The 20,790-nt window shown below is 51.5% G+C and overlaps 1 protein-coding gene across 11 annotated transcripts in view; it reads left to right on the forward strand.

Moving 5' to 3' along the window:
- The window catches only part of KDM2B (lysine demethylase 2B), a 159,031-nt gene that overhangs the window by 115,457 nt on the left and 22,784 nt on the right, over positions 1-20,790 (forward strand). For all 11 annotated transcript variants that reach the window (XM_030939005.1, XM_030938999.1, XM_030938998.1 and 8 more), the window contains one exon: positions 17,480-17,704. In XM_030939005.1, coding sequence (XP_030794865.1) covers positions 17,480-17,704 — 225 coding nt within the window. The remainder of the gene's footprint in view (positions 1-17,479; positions 17,705-20,790) is intronic.

Genomic DNA, 20,790 nt, shown 5'->3' on the forward strand with positions numbered 1-20,790 from the left:
AGAAGCATTTTGCAAGTGTCAAAAGAGGAATTTGTAAGAGGTGTCAGGACAGTGGCCTTCATAGTGTTTGGAGGGAACCCACTACGTTAATCATGTCCTAACTGTGGCCTCCTGGTTCTACAGTTGGCCCTTGCCAGATCAGACAGCAACCTGGCTATCCAAACCGTACCTACCCACCTTGGAACTGGATTTGAACTGAGAATACAGAATTTATAGCATGTAGTAAGGGACGCTTAATTTTCTTCTGCTTCAGCCTGAGTTTGTCACCGGCCTCATTTGGCATCCTCCTCTCTTGTCTTTGGCATGAGTCATTGGAGCGGTGTGGTTAAGAGCCCGGGTTCCAGTTGGCTACGGGGTCAGATCCAGGTCCTTTCCCTTCCTCGCAGCAATGTGCCTTAGTCTCCTCATCTATCAAGTGGGTGAACAATGGTTCCCACCTTATGGGGCTGTTTAAAGGAATAAGTGAGATCATGTCTACAGCAGACTTGGCACTGGTCTGGCCCTCTGAACATGCTTAAAGCTGCTATTGCCTAGGTCCCTGGAGGGAGGTCTTTCTCTGGATGATGTTATATAAGAGACTCTGGTCTTGAAAGCCACTTCCTAATTTTCTTTGGGCCTTCATTTCCTCACCTGTGAAGTGAAGGGGTCAGGAGAGACCCCCTTCTGTCTCTGAAATGATATAAATGGAGGAAGGGAGTTTGTGTTAGCGGCAACTTCTGTTTGTCCACACTTTTCCTTTCTGCTCTTTGAGCCATGATAATTGAGAACTGTGTCTTTTTACTTCCTTAAATTCAGAAGTGAGCTTTTGAGAGTCCTCAAAGGAAATCAACCTCAAGATAATTATTTTGCTTCTGACTGGTAATGGGAAAAACCTTCAAGAAAAATTCCTGCTTACAGACACATCTCTCTCTCTCTCTCTTGCTCTTTTTTTTTTTTTTTTTTTTTTTTTTTTTTTTTTTTGAGACAGAATATCACTCTGTAGCCCAGGCTAGAGGGCAGTGGCACGATCTCGGCCCACTGCAACCTCTGCCTGCTGGGTTCAAGTGATTCTTGTGCCTCAGCCTCCTGAGCAGCTGGGATCACAGGTGTACGCTACCATGACTTGTTAATTTTTGTATTTTTAGTAGAGACGGGACTTCACTATGTTGGCCAGGCTAGTCTTGAACTCCTAACCTCAAGCAATCCACCCTCCTCAGTCTCCCAAAATGCTGGGATTGCAGGTGTGAGCCACCTTGCCTGGCCTAGACATTTCTCTTGATGTATTATGTCATTTAGGTGGCTGTGTACCCCTATAGGCTTGACCAATCACAACGAAGTGGAAGCATGATTGGCATGTTAAGCGCCCCTCCTCTTTCTTTAGAGGCTGTCTACTGAGTAGAGTGGCCAGCAAGAGGTCAGTCAGATACAAACTTCAGTCCAGACAACAAGGTAGCCTTTTTTTTTTTTTTTTTTTTTTTTGAGATGGAGTCTTGCTCTGTCGCCCAGGCTGGAGTGCAGTGGCACAATCTTGGCCCACTGCAACCTCTGCCTCCCAGATTCAAGCGATTCTCCTGCCTCAGCCCCCTCACCCAGGTAGCTGGGATTACAGGTGCACACCACCACACCTGGCTAATTTTTGTATTTTTAGTAGAGATTGGGTTTCACCATGTTGACCAGGCTGGTCTTGAACTCTTGACCTCAGGTGATTCACCCTCCTCAACCTCCCGAAAGTGCTGGGATTACAGGCGTGAGCCACCTCGCCCACCATCAAGGTAGCTTTTTAAAAGCTGAGACCTTTGGGAATGGAATGATGCTGGGTGTGAGTGTGGGGTGGGGGGGTTAGGGTGTATTTTGCTTATTGTTTTTGTTGTAACTTTGAGAAGATTCTGAAAAATATGAGGGGAGTGATGGCCGGGCATGGTGGCTCATGCCTGTAATCCCAGCACTTTGGGAGGCTGAGGCCAATGGATCACTTGAGGCCAGGTGCTCCAGACCAGCCTGGCCAACATGGTGAGACCCCCTCTGTACTAAAAATACAAAAATTAGCCATGGTAGCTGGGCGCTACCACGCCCACCTGTAATCCTAGCTACTCTGGAGGCTGAGGCACACTAATCGATTGAACCCAGGAGGTGGAGGTTGCAGTGAGCGAGATCGCACCACTGCACTCCAGCCTGGGCAACAGAGTGAGACTGTCTCAAAAAAAGAAGAGTGAGGAAGGAAACTCAGAACAGATATGTTTCAGGAAAGAGCAAGTCGACTGGGATTTTTTCTATAGTGGGTGTGTAAATTTCAGACTTTAAAATCCACTCAGTAAAACTGACATCCCTGCTTATTCACTTTTGCCGACTCTGCTAGAAGCCTCCCGAGTTTTGTTTACAAGGTATCCGGCACACAGCCTGCCTTCTTTGAAAGGCCAGGCCAGGACCAGCCTGCCCGTCCCTTCTGTTCTCACTGGATTTCGTGGCCAGTGGCCTGGACGTGACTAACAGATGGCCACTGCAGAGATGGTCACCTGATTTCATGGCTTATTCTTGGGAAAGCCTCTGATGTTTTTACAGAAGGTTATCCATCCCTTGGTAAATCCTTCCCCTAATAGAGAAACTGAACAGGTACAGGTGTGCATATTTAGTGTTACCTTGGACAGGTGGATGATATGTATGCCAAGTCCTCCTTAGCTTGTGTTTTGCTATGGTTTTGATGCTTATAACAGCTTTGGTCCTTCTAGCTTATGGTCATGAGCTCTTTCAGAGAGGCTGCTGGCTTAAGTGCCCGGTAGACTTTTTTTTTGAATGAATGAAGATCTATCCGGATTTCTAGCAACACTTTTCTTCAGGAGTGGGCTGCAGCTGGAGTGAGCACTAGGAACCTTTGCAGCTTAAGAATTCAGAAACCCACACCTTCCCAGCCAGCCTAAGGGGCAGCCAGTCTCCTAGGAGAGCTGGGTTCTGGCCTGCGACGTCCTCCACCTTTCCGAGGTCGAGTCAGAAAGCGGTTCCTGTCCAAGGGAATGGGGCGCCCACCTCAGGGCAGAGTCAGGGCGTTCTGACAGCCCCCGTCAGGCGGCTCGAGTGGAACTCCCGCCTGCACTACTCGACCCTGCAAAGGCGAACCCGAGTGCCGGAGGTGCCGCGCCAGGAGGCCGGCCCAGCCCAACCGCCCGCGTCAGGGGAGACTGGGCTCTCAGATCTTATCCAGGCCATTGGTCCTGCAGGCTCTGGGTCGGGAGTTCCCGGGTTCCCGGGTTCGTGCGCTTCAGGTCCTGGTCATGGAGCGAGTGCAAACCCGGCAGCCCGTGTGCCTGCTGCCAGGGACCTGGGACTCGCTCCTGGCGTCGCGTGCAGGGTCGTCCCCCACGGCCCGGACGTCCCCGGGCTTCCGCGAGACGCCCCACGGGACCACACAAAAGACCCCACCCCAGGCCGGGCGCGCATTTCCTGTTGCAGCGGTGGCGGCGTGCAGCCACCCATGTGCATCCCGCGGCGCGCGGGCCGGGCCGGGCGGGGCGCGGGGCACGCCCCCAGGCAGCCCCAGTCCCCGCGCTCCGGCCGCGAGGGGCCGCCCTCGGCGGGCCCGCCCCCGTGTCACCGCAGGCCGGGCTCCCTTTGTGTGCGGCCCCAGCGCCGCGGCCGCGCCATTGGCCCGCCCGCCCGGGGGGCCAGCCCCTTCCTGGCTCGCCTCATGCATATGCATGAGCGCCCCGGCCCTCCCCCGCCGGCCCCTCCCCGCCCCCTCCCGCGCGGGCGTGCGAGGCGCGCGGCGCGGCTCCCTCCTCGCGGCAGCGGGAGCCCGAGCCCGAGCCCGAGCCCGAGCCAGGGCGAGCCGAGCCTGCTCCGGGCGGGCGGCGGCGGCGGCGCCGCTCCAGCCATGTCAGCGCGCGCGAGCCTGGGCCCACCATGAGCCATGGCCATGTCCGTGAGCGCCGAGGACGACGACTATGAATCGGAGCCGGACCAGGTCAGCGGCCCGGGGTGGGGCTGAGGGAGGGACCCGCCGCACGACCTCCCGACCGCCTGTCTGACGCGCGGAGGGCGGCCGCGACGCCGCAGCCGCCGCGATGAGGAGAAAGTTTTGCCGCCGCTGCCGGCGGGGCGGCCGGGGCCGGGCCCGAGCGGGGCGTGGAGGAGCGCGGCAGGCCCGCAGCCGGCCCGGGCAGGGGGCGTGTGCGGCCGAGCGAGCGCGCTGGGGGCCATCGGGCACCGCAGGGACAATGTGGGCCGCCGGGCCTCGCCGTCGGGCGGGCCTGCCGGGCGCCGGCCACGGCCCGGGGCAAGTTGCCGGCGGCCGCGGGGAGCGCCGCGCCCTCCCCCGGCGCCCTCGCCCGCGGCCCACGCGCGTGCCGGCCGACCCGGGAGCACCCGGACCCCGCGGGCGCCGGCGCCTCCTGCCTCTGCGTTCGCAAAGTTGCGCCAGGACCCTCGGCCTCGGGGCTGGAGCGCTCCCGGGGCCCGTGGGCCCGACGACCCGAGCTTTTGTCTGGGCGCCGCGCGCCCGCCGCCCGCCGTGGGCAGACGGAGACAGGAAGGGGTGCGAGCCGCGGGCCGACGCGGGCCACCCGGAACCCGGGCGAGTCCTCACGGCGGCGGCGGCGGAGGAAGCCGCGACCCCAGATGGCAGGAGTTGGCCTCGGTGGATTGATTCAGAAGGAAAAGCAACCTCTCTCGGGACCAGGGGGGAGAAATCTATGTGTAAAACAAAGCCCTGGGTGTGTTTACGCCGTGAATTTACGCCGGGAAGGTTCGCGTTTAGGAAGAAGGCGAAGAAAGTTGAGGTTTTACGAAGGATAATCTGCAAAATACTACTTGGAACAGGACGCAGGCCAGGTAGACGTGTCCAAGGAATTAAGAATGGGATGGGTTGAGTTAGCATGTGGCATTGGACGGACTTGGGTGAATAAAATGCTTATTTATAATCCCGGTGGGGTAAAGGTGTTATGGAATGACCCAGCCAAAATGTGGTAACTTTTTTTTTTTTTCATCATTAGGTGCAATTGAGGAAGTGCTCTATAGGCTGCGCTTAAATCGTATCATACGTAGTATTAAGTGGTGTTACCTAACAGGCAGTTGGTTTTTATTTTTTCAGCTTTGCTGGAGAATTTTCAGGCACGTGTGCCTTTTGAGGTGTTTGGAATCTCAATGCTCTTTCGGATTGGATTAACCCAGGGACGATTCCAGTGCTTTTGGCTTGAACTTTTATCAAGTCAGTAGCCCTACATGTGAATGGCTCTCAAAGTCTTGTTCCATAGCTCACACTTCAATTCCTGCTTTGAACGTTTTCAGTTCAGTTTGGGGTCTACTTAAACCTGTGACAGCTTGCCGTTTCTGGGGCATTTGGTCATTCATTCATAGGATGTCTGTATTCTGTGTCAGCTGGGCTTTGATGTCTCCACTGAGCTTTGGTGTTTCAGGATTGGGGTTCCTGTTAGCTGATTTTTGTTTGTTTTTAAAATTTGGTCACACCCTATGGCCTGTAGATACAATCTTTGACACTGCAAGACTTATTGTGTCTCTGGGCTTAAAAACACGTTTTCGGGTCCTGCCACACCTGAGAGAGACTTCTGTTAAGAGAGGACCTGTAGGCCGTGCGTGGTGGCGCACACCTGTAATCCCAGCACTTTGGGAGGCCAAGGCGGGTGCATCACTTGAGCTCAGGAGTTCGAGACCAGCCTGACCAACAAGGTGAAACCCTGTCTCTACTAAAAATACAAAAATGAGCCAGGCGTGGTGGCTGGTGCCTTTAATTCCAGCTAATCAGGAGGCTGAAGCAGGAGAATCACTTGAACCCAGGAGGCAAAGGTTGCCGTTGCAATGAGCCGAGATTGCGCCACTGCCTGAGCACACCAGCCTGAGCGACAAGAGTGAGACTCTGTCTCCAAAAAAAAAAAAAGAGGGGGACGTGTATTCACTGTAGCCAAATTTTTTTTCTTCCTCCTTCTCACATTGGTCAAGCCGATTGTGGCATTTGTGGGGTCCTTAGCAACGACTTGAGGTTGTATTGTTCACTTTAAGATGATTTTTTTTCCCCACTCGGTGCATTCAGGGAGACGACATCTAAGCAAGGGCAGTGGGGGCCAGGTTTGTTTCATAGTCCCAGTAGAGACGGTGTTTGTCAGCTAAGGTACCCTGTAGTTGGGGGACACTCCCCTTGCCTCCCTGCATGCTTTCCTCAACAGTTTTCTCAGCCTGGGCCTGAGAAGAGTGGCTTCCTCCGAGGACCTCGAAGACATTTGCATCTTCCAAAGCAGAGCCAGGGTCTCTGGAGTCTTCAGCTTGCGGGCTCCAGACCTAGCTCTTTTCAAAGTTTCTCTCTACCTCTGCCCCACCCTGCTGAATGGGTTTGGCACCAAAGGAGAAGGTCCTTCATGAGGAGAGGTTGCCAAGCCCTGGAGTGTGGATGAACAAGTAGACTTGCCCACCTGCTGGATCAAAGGACCCCTCGGAGGGAGGCCTTGGTGGGAGGCTGCTGCTGCCGCCCGGTCCATCTCTGTAGCTGGTGTAGTCCTCACGCCCACCCCATCAGAGTTTTGGCTGCTTCACCTTCCAAGCCTGTGCACTTCTCATCCCCACGTGAGACCTGTCATGCTGTGCTGGCCTGTCTTCCCCATGCCTTCCCTCAGCAGCCTGGGTTTCCCCAAGTGTCACAACCTGTGGGACAGGAGTCAGGGGACGGGCCCGCGGCGAGTGAGCCGTGTTGGCGGGAGACCCCTTGTGCGCTCTTTGCTGGTGTGCACCCTTGGTGGGACCTTCTCCCACAGACTTCATTTGCTTCTCTAGTACAAAATGTGTCAGAAAATTCTTCAGCTTGCTTTCCAAGTTGATGAGGTGTCTCCTGAAGGAGGGCTTTTAGAATAATTATTGTTCCATCTTGTTTTTTGTTTTGAGTCAGGGTCTTGCTCTGTCACCCAGGCTGGAGTACAAGTATAGTGGTATGATTATAGCTCACTGCAGTCTTGAACTCCCGGGCTCAGGCAATCCTCCTGCCTCAGCCTCCCGAGTAGCCAGGACTACAGGCACGCATCACCACACTCAGCTACTAATTTTTTTATTTTTTATTTATATAGACATGGGGTCTTGATATGTTGCCCAGGCTGGTCTTGAACTTCTGGCCTCAAGTGATCCTCCCACCTTGACCTCCCAAAGTATTGGGATTACAGGCATGAGCCACTGTGCCTGGCCAGTTTTTTTTATTTTCTCTTGAAGTGAAAAAAGCTTCTATTATTTTTTCTATAAAAATGACTACAGGCTGGGTGCAGTGGCTCATGCCGGTTATCCCAACACTTCTGGGAGGCTGAGGCAGGTGGATGGCTTGAGCTCAGGTGTTTGGGACCAGCCTGGGCAACATGGTGAAGTCCCATCTACAAAAAAAGTACAAAAAGTAGCCAGGTACGGTGTCATGCACCTGTAGTCCCAACTACTCGGAGGCTGAGGTGGGAGGATTACTTGAGTCCAGGAGTTTGAAGCTGCAGTGAGTAGTGATGGCCCCATTGCATTCAGCCTGGGTGTCAGAGTGAGACCCTTTCTCAAAAAATTTTTTAAAATAAAAATAAAAATGACTACAGCTTGTTGAAAAAAAATGAGGAAATTATGGAGAAGAAAATCTCTCAGAAATTTGTGTGGTCATAGAACCATTGTTACCAATTATAGCTATTTTGTTTTACTTTAAGTTCTGGGATACATGTGCAGAACGTGCAGGTTTGTTATATAGGTATACATGTGCCATGGTGTTTGCTGCACCTACCAACCCATCATCTAGGTTTTAAGCCCCACATGCATTAGGTATTTGTCTCAATGCTTTTTTTTTTTTTATAAATGGAGTCTCACTCTGTTGCCCAGGCTGGAGTGCAGTGGTGCGATCTCAGCTCACTGCAACCTCCGCTTCCTGGGTTCAAGCGATTCTTCTGCCTCAGCCTCCTGAGTGACTAGGACTACAGGTGTGTGCCACCATGGCCGGCTAATTTTTGTATTTTTAGTAGAGACAGGGTTTCACCATGTTGGTCAGGTTGGTCTGGAACACCTGACATTGTGATCTGCCCACCTTGGCCTCCCAAAGTGCTGGAATTACAGGCATGAGCTACCGTGTGCCTGGCCTCTTTTTTTTTTTTTTGAGACAGGGTCTCACTTCGTTACACAGGCTGGATTGCAGAGGCGCCATCACACCTGGCTAATTTTTGTATTTTTTGTAGAGATGGGGTTTTGCTGTGTTGTCAGGCTGGGCTTGAACTCCTGGGCTGAAATGATTCGCTGCCTCAGCCTCCCAAAGTGCTGGGATTACAGGTGTGAGCCACCGCGGACCTCGCCTATAGTTTCTTAAACAGTGAAATTTTAAGACAGGGGTCTCTGAGCCTTCTTGAAAATGTATGCAAAAGTTTTGTTACTTTGTGCCTATATACATTTTTGGAGGAAGAGGTCTTTAGCTTTCCTCAGATTCTTCAGAGGTCCTCACATCCCCTGGGCTTTCTGGTAGCTCTTGTGTTTTTAGTCTCTTGCTCCTTACTCTCTATGTATTAAAAAACCCAGAGCCCTCCCTGGAGTCTACAGGTGTGTGTTAAGGGGCCTGCAACTCTGGTAAAATCCAGCTTTTCCTGGATTGTCCATTATGCTTGCAGATTTGAGGACTGGAATAATATTGAGATAAATACGGCTGTGTCATGTGATACAGTGCAACATTAGCATGCACAAAGAAACTGGGGGGCCTGTGGCCTTCCCTTGTGGGGCTGTCAGTGTAATGTTATTTGGAGTTTGGTAGAAAACTTGGGACTGTCTTAATTGTAAAAATATATAGCTACATTTTACTGTTTTTCTCACTTATCTTGACAGTTGAAACTCCTAACTGCTCCCTTCTTGAAACTTCCCTGGCTCTCATGATGCCACAGCCTCCTACTGCTTGTCTGGCCTTTCTGGCCATTTCTCAGCATGTTGCTTTTCCTTGCCTGCCCCTTGAATGTTTTCAGCCTTGAGGGGACTGTTGGAGATTCTCTTTTCACTCTTCCATTTCCCCTGGACATCCTCATGGACTTATCTAGTTTGAGCACCTATGTAGTGTTGGTTCCCAGGTGTGTACCTTAGCTCTGGTTCCACCTGCTTGCTGGGCAACACCTTCCTTGCATGTCCCATGGGCCCCTTAGATTCCACATGCCCACAACAGTCCTTGTTTCCTCCCCTCTCCTGAGCCCCCTTGTTCTTCTGTTGCTCAAGCCGGAAACCTCAGAGTCCTCCAGAAGTCTGCTTGCATACCCCATGTTTAGCCAATCACCGGGTCTTCTAAAACTGGGTCCGCTTCTAAGGCATCTCCTGAATCATCCCCTCCTCTTCATTCCTTCCATTCCTTCTGCTCCTGCCTTCATCATCTTCAGCTGATCTCCCTGTCTTTTGTCTTGCCCACTGCCCCAAAAATATCCACTCCTCTCACTGTTGCCAGAATACAGTCATGTTGTGAAGCCTTTAACTTACTCTGATGGGTCCAGTTCCCTACTGTGTTACACCAGGCCCTGCAGGATGAGGCTCCTGCCACTTCAGAGCTGTTTTCCAGCAGCTGTGTCGGGCTATTTGCAGTTCCTTGAATGTGTCATGCAGTTTCACATCTCTCTCTTGCTCTTCCTTCTGCCTAGAATATCCACTCTGTAACCCCACTCCCACCCCTGGCACGCAGGGTCCAGTCCTCCCTCTAAGACCCACCTTAGTCACCACCTCCTATGTTCTGGAGTGCTTTTTCCAGCCTCCCTTACCCATGATATGAGGCATCTCTTCTGGGTTAGCATGCCAGGGTCCAGGCTTTAGAGCCACTGCCTAGGTCTGTATCTCCGCTTTCTCATTAATTGATAGTATGACATTGGGCAGATGACTTAACTGTGCCATGCCTCAGTTTCCTCACTTGTAGATGGAGATAATAGTAATTCCTTTCTCATAGATTATTGATACAGAGTGGTGGCTCATGCCGGTAATCCTAGAGCTTTGGGAGCCTGAGGTGGTAGGATTGCTTGAGGCTAGGAGATCAAGACCATCCTGGGTTACATAGCAAGACCCCATCCCTACCAGAAAAACAAAAAAGATTGTTTATATAAGTATTGATGAGTGACTAGCACTTAAGTGTTACCTTTTGGCCAGGTTCAGGGGCTCACACCTGTAATCCTAGCACTTTGGGAGGCCAAGTCGGTCGGGTCACTTGAACCCAGAAGATCGAGACCAGCTTATGTGACATAGTGGGACTCCATCTCTCAAAAAAAAAAAAAAAAAAGAAGAAGAAAAATTAGCTGGTGTGGTGGCACACGCCTGTATCTCGGCTACTAATGAGGCTGACGTGGGAGGATCACCTGAGTCCCGTGAAGTCGAGGCTGTGATTAGCTGAGATCGCACCACTGCACTCCAGCCTGGGTGAAAGAGCGAGACCCTGTCTCAAAAACGGCTCTGCCACTGGAGTGCAGTGGCACAATCTCGGCTTACTGGGACCTCCACCTCCTGGTTCAAGCGATTCTCCTGCCTAAACCTAGATGTTAGTTTTTAATGTCATCATAATGATGTTGCATTGCATTTATGTGGTTGCATGTCTTTCTCCTTCCAGAGTGTAATGCCTTTCAGACTAGGGAACACATTTTACTCATTTCTGTAGTCCCAGCACTTAGCATCAAATCAGATACATAATTCACAGCCAGGAAACACTTGGGTGGGTGGATGTGTGAATTAGGGGGTTAATGAATGAGTCTCCAGTGCAAATTATATACTCTATTAGTTAGTGATGTTAAGCATCTTTTCATGTGCTTACTGGCCATTTGTAGATCTTTTTTGGAGAAATAGCTATTTAAATCCTTTGTCTATTTAAAAATTACCTATTCATCTCTTTATTATTGAGTTGTCGGAGTTCTTTGTATATTCTGAGTACTAGCTGCTTGCTAGATACATGATTTACAAACATTTTCTCCCATTCTGTGGGACTTTGCACATGATAGTGCCCTTTGAAGCACAAAAGTTTTTTTTGTTTGTTTGTTAAGTTTTTTTTTAATTTTTTTAATTTTTTTAATTTTTTTATTTTTATGAGACGGAGTTTCGCTCTCGTTGCCCAGGCTGGAGTGCAAAGGTGTGATCTTGGCTCACCGCAATCCCTGCCTCCCGGGTTCAAGCAGTTCTCCTGCCTCAGCCTCCTGAGTAGCCGGGATTACAGGCATGTGCAACCATGCCTGGCTAATTTTGTAGTTTTAGTAGAGACGGGGTTTCTCCATGTTTGTCAGGCTGGTCTCGAACTCCCGACCTCAGGTGATCCTCCCGCCTTGGCCTCCCAAAGTGCTGGGATTACAGAGGTGAGCCACCACACCCAGCAAAAGTTTTTAATTTTGATGAAGTCTACTGTATCTTTTTTTTTTTTTTTTTTTGGACACCTGTGCTTTTGGTTTCATATCGGAGAAACCCTTGCCTAATTCAAAGTCATGAAGATTTACACTTGTGTTTTCTTCTAAGAGGTTTATAATTTTAGCTCTGTGTTTAAGTCTTTGATCCGTTTTTGAGTTAATTCATATATGTGGTGTGAGGTAGGGGTCTACCTTTGTTCTTTTGCATGTGGATAGCTATTTGTCCCAGCACCATACCTTGAAAATACCATTCTTTACTCAACTGAATTGCCTTGGCATCCTTGTTAGAAATCATTTGGTCAAAATGTGAGTTTATTTCTGGACTCTCAATTCTGTTCCATTGATCTATAGGTCTGTCTTTTTGCCACTACCATCACAGTCTTGTTTATTGTAGCTTTGTAGTGAGTTTTGAAATCAGAAAGTGTACGTCTTTTTTTTTTTTTTTTTTTTTTTTGAGACGGAGTCTCGCTCTCTTGCCAGGCTGGAGGGCAGTGGCGCTATCACAGCTCATTGCAACCTCCGCCTCTCAGGTTCAAGTGATTCTCCTGCCTCAGCCTCCCGAGTAGCTGGGACTACAGGCATGCGCCATCACGTCCAGCTAATTTTTGTACTTTCAGTAGAGATGGGGTTTCACCATGTTGACCAGGATGGTCTCAATCTCTTGACCTTGTGATCTGCCCACCTCGGCCACCCAAAGTGCTGGGATTACAGATGTGAGTCACCACGTCCGGCCTTTTTAGACAGAGTTTCACTCATTTCCCAGGCTGGAGTGCAATGTCACAATCTTGGCTCACTGTAACTTCCATTCCCTGGGTTCAAGTGATTGTACTGCCTCAGCCTCCCAGGTAGCTGGGATTACAGGTGTGCGCCACCACGCCTGGCTAATCTTGTAAATTTAGTAGGGATGGGGTTTCACCATGTTGGTCAGGCTGGTCTTAAACTTGTGACCTCAAGTGATCCACCTGCCTTGGCCTCCCAAAGTGCTGGGATTACAGGCGTGAGCCACCGCCCCACCCCCTCTCCCCACCCGCCTTTTTAGATTGTTTTGGCCATTCCAGATCTCTTGTGTTTTCATGAATTTTAGGATAGTGTGTCAATTTCTGCAGCAAAGTCTGTTGGGTTTTTGTTTTGTTTTTTATTCTTGTTTTGTTTTTGAGACAAGGTCTCATTCTGTCACCCAGGTTGGATGCAGTGGCTTGTTCTCAGCTCAGTGCAACCTCTGCTTCCTGTGCTCAAGTGATTCTCCAGCTTCAGCCTCCTAAGTAGCTGGGACTACAGGTGTGTGACAGCACACTCACCTAGTCTTTTTATTTTTTTGGAGTCTTGCTTTGTTGGCCAGGCTGGTCTTGAACTCCTGGGCTCAAGTGATCCGCCTGCCTTGGCCTCCCAAAGTGCTGAGATTATAGGTGTGAGCCACTGTGCCCAGCCCCAGTTGGGATTTTGCTTGGGGTCACATTGAGTCTGTTGATCACTTTGGGGAGTATAACTGATCATAGCAATATTAAATCTTCCAATTCATGAACATGGATGTCTTTCCTTTAATTTAGGTTAATCCAAGTAATTTTAATCACTATAATTTAGAGCCAAGGGATTGAGGAGGTTCTACCCATGCATTTTCTGGTGGATAATATCTGGTAGACCAGAGGAACTCAAATATTGATGGGATGAATGAATAAACCTTGATAACATTCACTTAAAGGACAATGCTTTTGAGTTGCTGATGGAGAAGGGGTGTAGGAATACTAGGATATTTGTGTGTTGTGTGTGTATGTGTGCGTTCGTGTTCCAGATTTTCCTAACCTTTCATAGTGTGTTGAAGATATGGTTCCTGGGCTGATAAAATCAACAAGTGGCCTTGGTGTTGGGGATGTTGGTTCGTAAATGAATGTCTGGGGATGCCGTCACTTCCTTTGCTGGGACAGGGGTGTCCTACTCCTACTCTGTCCTAGAGTGGAAGTTAGAATTGGTGTTTGAAGCCAGGCACAGTGACTCATGCCTGTAATCCCGGCACTTTGGGAGGCTGAGGCGGGCAGATCACTTGAGGCCAGGAGTTTGAGACCAGCCTGGCCAACATGATGAAACACTATCTCTACTAAAAATACAAAAATTAGCTGGGCTTGGTGGTGCACACCTGTAATTCCAGCTATTCAGGAGGCTGAAGCACAAGAATTGCTTGAACCTGGGAGCCAGAGGTTATAGTGAGCCAAGATCATGCCACTGCACTCCAGCCTGGGTGACAGTGAGACTCTGTCTCAAAAAAAAAAAAAAAAAAAAGAATTGGCATTTGAAACTTTGGGTAGCACCCAAAAGATATCAAGACAGAGAAAGCTGTGTGCCAAAAGGAGACAGCTCTGGCTGACTCACCTTCCTTTTTATTCCATTTGCCCCTTTTTGTGTCACTGTTTTCTGTACTCTGCCATCATGTTTCCTGGTTGGGTCTGCAGAGTCCCAGTTGGACTTTTTAATGGAGGCCTCCGAGGTCTGTCTTACCTGTGGGTTTTTCAGTGGGCTTCATTAGGATCTGGTGCCCTGTTGCTGAGCCAACTCTTGACGAGCCAGGCGGGGGCCACTGCCGGCGGCGCAAGCCTTCCTGGCCTGATTTGGCAGCGGCTAGACAGGGCCTCATCAGGGTCTCGGGAGACCACAGCTTCTCACACCTCTTCTTTCGGGATGTTATCTGGTATGTGCTCTGTAATTTTCCCGGATGTCCCAGCTGCTGTTGAGGTCCAGGCAGGTTGTTTTCCATAGGGTGGATGAGAAGGTGCTTTGGATGGTGCAGGCAAATGGGCTTGTTTTGCAGTGACATAGGAGCTTCAAGACTTGGACTGGATTGGCCCAGCGTTTTTACTTGCCCAGACACTGTCCTCGGGGCAGGGAGGCCAGAGGTGCTCGGTGGCTGTTGATACCTGGTGTTCCTTTGAACTCCTGGAATTTTTTCAGTTTTTTCGCCAGAGAAGCTCGTCTTTAGATTCTCCGGCTCTGGGGGTCTGGTTTTGTCCTGGGAGGTGGCCCACACTGGCCACTTCACACCTGACTGGAGGCCTCAGACACCGCCCACAGCATTGCCTGTGTTCCAGGTATTTGAGGAGTGAGCTGGTAACAAGGTACCTGTCCTTTGGAGGGGTAGAATCAGAAAGTGTTATTGTGGGCTGTGACGACAGGGAGAAACGTTTTTGGGTTTCTGCTTCTCTGGAAGTAGCTGTGCTTCTCTGCACCTCTTGTTGGCACCCTTCGCACTAAGGCATGGTGGCACTAGCTGGGAAGCCCTTCCAGGAGCATGTGGCCGTCCCAGTGGGTCTGCGGGCCCCTCGCTGCACTTTGCACATGCAGTTGCTGTGGTTTAGTGTGTTCGGAGCACGAATCTGGAGTCCACGCATCCTGCTGGTTCCATGACCACAGGCAAATTACTGGCTTCAGTTTCCTCATATGGAAAATGGGGACATGAAGGCATCCTCTGCAGGGCTGTTACTGGGAAGGTTAGGTAATAACATTAGTAAATGGTGGCCATGGTGACCACAGATGGGGGTGTTCAGGGAATCCCCACCCTCATGCAGCATGGCCTTCATCTCGGTCGTCAGCGCTGCCTTGCCTGGCCTTGGCTGCTCTCTGTCGGCTGCTCAGCTTCAGGTTCACAGTCTGCTCTGTGCTGTTCTCAAATCCAGAAAGCTCTGAAAACTGATCTTGTTTTACTTCTCAAGTGGGCAGCCAGACCTGAGTTGGATGGACGTGCGCAGTGCTTGGTGAACTTGACCCCCGAAAGGTGCTAATCACAGTGGGACTATGCGAATATGTTGGGGGCACCCAGCCGTCATTGTAAGGATGGGTTTCTTCATTTTCTTTGGTTTTTGAGACAGGGTCTTGCTCTGTGTCCTAGGCTGGAGTACAGTGGATGATCACAGCTCACTGCCACCTCAAACTCCTGGGCTCAAGCAATCCTCCCGCCTCAGCCTTCTGAGTAGCTGGATCTACAGGTGCACACCACCATGCCTGGCTAATTTTTAAAATTTTTTGTAGGTCTCACTCTGTTGCCCAGGCTGGTGTTGAACTCCTGACCTCAGCCTCCCAGTGTGCTGGGGTTACAGGCATGAGCCACTGTGCCTGGCGCCCTTTGCTGCTTTGGATGGTCCCTTTACCCAGGTGGCTGGTAGTGGCCAGCTTGCTTGTGGGCGACCCTGCAGTCAGCCCTGCAGTCCAGGGCTTGCCTGACAAGGCCTCCGGCTGGACTGCCCCAAAGCAGAGGGCAGGCGTGAGTGAGGGTCCTGAGCAGCTGGGGAAGAGCAGTGGGAGATGACGGTGGTAGAGCCAGGGAGCACTTCCCTTTCCTCTGTTGGGTTCACAGCAGGTTGAGCAGGATGGAGGCCCAGAGTCCCAGTGCTTCCTGAAGGGCCACTCTGGCTGATGGGGGCCTCGAAGCTCCTTGAATGCTGCAGGAAGGTGAATCGGAGGAATGGATCTGCTTAGGTGTTGACAGCAAAGGGGTGGCATGTGAGGCTATGGGCTTTCTACAGGGACCACTGCACTGGAGAAGAAAGTTGGTGGTGGCGAGGCTGTATTTGAGGAGAAAGGGGGGCTGTTTTTCTTCCTATGCAGTTGGAAGTTTCTAGGAAGCCCCTAGGGTGCAGGGAGTTGGGTGTGTTGTGGGAGGGGTCTGTGTGATGTGGACTACCTTCTCCATTTGAGTGGATGAATAGTAACAGCTCTTCTGGGACTGTGTGCTCCCAAAAGTATGGGGTTTTGTTTGGGGATTTAAGTATGACAAGTCACTGAAATGAAGAGGGCGGGACTCTGGACCAAAGTGTGTTCAATTAGCTGTAAAGGGGCTTTAGGTGTTAGATGCCGGTTAGGTCAGCTGGTTTCCAAGGTGACCACGTGTCTCCCTGATAGGGACTTCACCGGCCTCTCCAGAAAGATGCCACAGACAAGAAAAGCTCTCCCATCCTGGTCCCTCCCACCGCAAGTCCAAGGTGGACAGTGTCCTCAGGAGCTAGCTTTGGGCTCCCCCATAGATCCTGGGTCTGCAGGAGACTCTGGGGCTGGGAACCAGAGGTCAGGGGCTGTGACTGTCCCATTTTCCTGGCTTAGCTACTAGTCCAGCTCTCCTGTCTACCTACTGTCTCTCTTCTCTGAGTCCCAGGGAAGGGAGCATTTGGAGCCCGTCTAGGGAAGGTCTGAGTAGTCAGGGACCTGAAGGTTACTATCCCATCCTCCCTGGGGTGGCTTTGGTTTGTTGAGTGCATTCTGCATGCCAGGCTGGTTCGCAGAGGTGCAGTGTTGGACAAGACACCTGTGGTGAGTGCCCCTCTGTGCCCCGTCTCAAAGGGAAGGACGGTACAGGAACAGGTGATTACCGTCATGAGCGCTCTAACAGGATCCCTGGGAGGGGCCCTGAACCCAGTGCAGGTGGGCAGAAGGGGCTTCCAGAAGAAAGCAGCCTGTAAACTGGCCAGGCGGGATGAATGGGCATCAGCCAAGTGGCTTGGCGGGGTGGGGTTGGCCTTCCAGGCTGGGAGAACAGAGACCGATTGTGTGACCCCTTGTGGTCTTTCTTGGGGAGCAGACGGAGGTGGGATAGGTGGGCAGGGTCCCAGCCTGTGGGTGCGGCCGTGGAAGGTCTCGAGCCGTGTGCTGTGGCAAGAAGCATGCACCCTCTGTCCTCCTCTCCTAGAGCTGCTATAACCGGCGGCTTAAAACAACCGGCCTTTCTTCTCTCCCAGTTCTGGAGGCCAGGAGTCTGAAGTCAAGGTGTGGGCTGGCGGGCCGAGCTGGCTTTGCGGGCTCTAGGGGAGGGTCCTTCCCCGCGCCTCCAGCTCCTGGTATGTGCTGCTATCCTTGGCACTTACTGGCTTGTAGACAGGGCTCCAGTCTGTGGAAGGCCAGTGTCTTCACACACGTTCACTCCGTGCGTGTCCATCTCTATGTCCAAATGTCCCCCTTTCGTAAGGACACCAGTCATACTGGATTAGCGTTCACCTGAATTACCTCATTTAACCTGACCGTCTCTGCAAAGCCCCCATCTCCAAATAAAGACCACACTCTGAGGCTTGGGGTTTAGAGCCCCCATCGTGTCTTTCTGGGATACACAGTTTGCTCCCTAACACCCTTTCCGGGGGTCTGGCCGTGCCTGCAGCCTCCCCATCTGACCAGTTCTGTCTCTTCTCCTGCAGAACCGGGCTGTGGGTCGGCCCAAGGGGAAGCTGGGCCAGGCCTCCGCGGTGAAGTTGGCCGCCAACCGGACAACGGCAGGAGCTCGGCGGCGCCGGACGCGATGCCGCAAGTGCGAGGCCTGCCTGCGGACCGAGTGCGGAGAGTGCCACTTCTGCAAGGACATGAAGAAGTTCGGGGGCCCCGGGCGCATGAAGCAGAGCTGCATCATGCGGCAGTGCATCGCGGTGAGTGCAGCTCCGGTCCAGCCCTGCGCTCGATCCAGGCCCCTGCGTGCCGGCCCTGGCCCGCGTGTCTGACAGCTGCTCGCTCTGGCCGCCCCTCTGCACACAGAGAAGCCGGGGCTGTGTGGACTGCCCAAGAGCTCTTCCTGTGGACGGGAAGGCGCCGGCCGCTTTGCAGGCTCAGGCCTCCTGCTCCTTCCCTCCCAGGGTGCCCAGGTACTTTGAAGTTGCTGCCATTAAAGATGACAAGCAGCCTGTCCTGTCTGTGACCCCGTTGCCAACATTACGGTCCAGTTAGTGATTCTAACTGGACCCTTCCTTCCTTCCGGCCCTGCCTTCAGAGTCAGAAGTCTGGGTGGAAGGTCAGCGCCCCATCTCAGGGGGCTGCCCCCAATAAGGAGTGATTTATGGTGCTGAGGAACCGCGCCTGGGAGAGCCTGGCCTGCCCCTCCACACCGCCTGGCCTGCCCCTCCACACCGCCTGGCCTCAGCTCCAGCAGTGGCCCCGCGCCGCAGGTCTTGTCCCCGGACCGGGCAGTGGAGGTGGACTTCCGCAACGGGGCGAGGTCGCGGGGTTTGCCCTTGAATCCCCTTGTACACACTCACATGCTCTGCCTTCCCCAGGGCGCTGCTCCCCGGGGGCCGGCGGTCCTCCCTGTGGAGGAGTCATCTCCCAGTCCCCGTGGAAAAGCAGGCTCGGCTGGAGGGACGGGATTCCTCGGCCCTGGTGCGCTCATCTACAGGCCCAGCCTGGCATAGGGTGAGCCCTTCCTCCTTGGCTGCCGATGCCCCCCAGGCCCAGATACCTCACCCATCTCCTTCCACGCATATTTCTTGTGTTTTGTTTTTTTAAATTGTGGTCAAAAAATACATTAATCATTTTTAAGTATGCAATAGAGTAGTATTACCATATGCACGTTTTTGGGAAGCTGATCCCTAAGAACTTTTTCCTTTTGCAAAACTGAAACTGCATACCCATTGAAGCTCTACTCTCCTTTCCCCTCCCTCAGCCCCCACAACCACCATTCCACTTTCAGTTTCTTTTTTTTTTTTTTTTTTTCTGAGACGGAGTCTCGCTCTGTCGCCCAGGCTGGGGTGCAGTGGCCGGATCTCAGCTCACTGCAAGCTCCACCTCCTGGGTTTACGCCATTCTCCTGCCTCAGCCTCCTGAGTAGCTGGGACTTACAGGCGCCCCGCCACCACACCCGGCTAGTTTTTTTTTTTTTTTTTGTATTTTTTAGTAGAGACGGGGTTTCACCGTGTTAGCCAGGATGGTCTCGATCTCCTGACCTCGTGATCCGCCCGTCTCGGCCTCCCAAAGTGCTGGGATTACAGGCTTGAGCCACCGCGCGCGGCCTTCCACTTTCAGTTTCTAAGAGCTTGACTCCTCTCTGGACCTCATAGAAGTGGAATCATACAGTAATTGGCTTTCTGTGATTGGATTGCCTCGTTTATAGCCTGAGCATAATGTCCTCAGGGTTCATCCATGTTGAAGCATATGACAATTTCCTTTTTTTTTTTTTTTTTATGGCCAATTAATACTCTATTGTGTATTTGCACCACATTTTCTTTTTTTTTTTTCTGAGATGGAGTCTCCCTCTGTCGCCCAGGCTGGAGTGCAGCGGTGGAATCTTTGGCTTACTACAACCTCCGCCTCCTGGGTTCAAGCAATTCTCCTGCCTCAGTCTCCTGAGTAGCTGGGATTACAGGCACCCGCCACCACATCGGACTAATTTTTAAATTTTTAGTACAGGGCTTCATTGTGTTGGCCAGCCTGGTCTCGAACTCCTGACCTCAGGTGATCCGCCCACCTTGGCCTCCAAGAGTGCTGAGATTACAGGCATGAGCCACCGCGCCGGACCAAAATTTTCTTTATCCATTCATCTGTTGATGGACGTATGGGTTGCTTTCATCTCTTGCCTATTGTGAATAGTGCTGCAGTGAACATGGGTGTGCAGATACCTCTTTAAGATCGTGTTTTGAATTCTTCTGGATATACAGTTGACCCTTGAACAACACAAGGGTTGGGGCACCACCTGACCCCTGTGCAGTTGAAAATCTGAGTGTAACTTTTGACTCCCCTAAAACTTAACTACTATTAGCCTCTTGTTGACCAGAAGCCTTATCAGTAACAAAAACAGTCCATTAACACATATTTTATGTTATATGTATTATATACTGTATTCTCACAATAAAGTAAGCTAGAGAAGAGAAAATATTAAGATCATTAGGAAAATATATTTATCGTTCATTAAGTGGGAGTGGATCATTGTAAAGGTCTTCATGCTCATCTTCACGTTGTGTAGGCAGAGGAGGATGGGTTGGTCTTGCTGTCTCAGGGTGGCAGAGGCAGAAGAGATGAAGGAGGTAGAAGGGGGAGGCAGGAGACACAGGCACACTCAGTATAACTTTTATTGAAAAAAAATCCGCATATAAGTGAACCCACACAGTTCAATCCTGTGCTGTGTAAGGGCCAACTCTGTGCCCAGAAGTGGGCTTGCTGGGTCATGTGATAATTCTATTTTTAGCTTTTTGAGGAACCTCTGTACTGTTGGCCACTGTGGCCGTGCCGTTTCACATTCCCACCACGAGTGCATGAAGGTTCCTGTTTCTCTCTCTTTTTTTTTTTTTTTTGAGACGGAGTCTTGCTCTGTTGCCCAGGCTGGAGTGCAGTGGTGTGATCTCGGCTCACTGCAAGCTCTGCCTCCCGGGTTCACGCCATTCTCCTGCCTCAGCCTCCCGAGTAGCTGGGACTACAGGCACCCGCCACCTCACCCGGCTAATTCTTTGTATTTTTAGTAGAGACAGGGTTTCACCATGTTGGCCAGGATGGTCTCAATCTCCTGACCTTGTGAGCCGCCCACCTCGGCCTCCCAAAGTGCTGGGATTACAGGCATGAGCCACTGCTCCCAGCGAAGGTTCCTGTTTCTCTGCATCCCCATCAACATCTGTTATGTTATGGGCTTTTTGTTTGTTTGTTTTTAGTAGCCGTCCTAATGTGTATGAGGTGACATCTCAGTGTAGTTTTTATTTACTTTTCCCTAATGCCTAGTGATGTTGAGCATCTTTCATCTTTCAAGTGCTTATTG

The sequence above is a fragment of the Rhinopithecus roxellana genome, chromosome 10, assembly GCF_007565055.1.
Source record: "Rhinopithecus roxellana isolate Shanxi Qingling chromosome 10, ASM756505v1, whole genome shotgun sequence".
NCBI lineage: Eukaryota > Metazoa > Chordata > Mammalia > Primates > Cercopithecidae > Rhinopithecus > Rhinopithecus roxellana.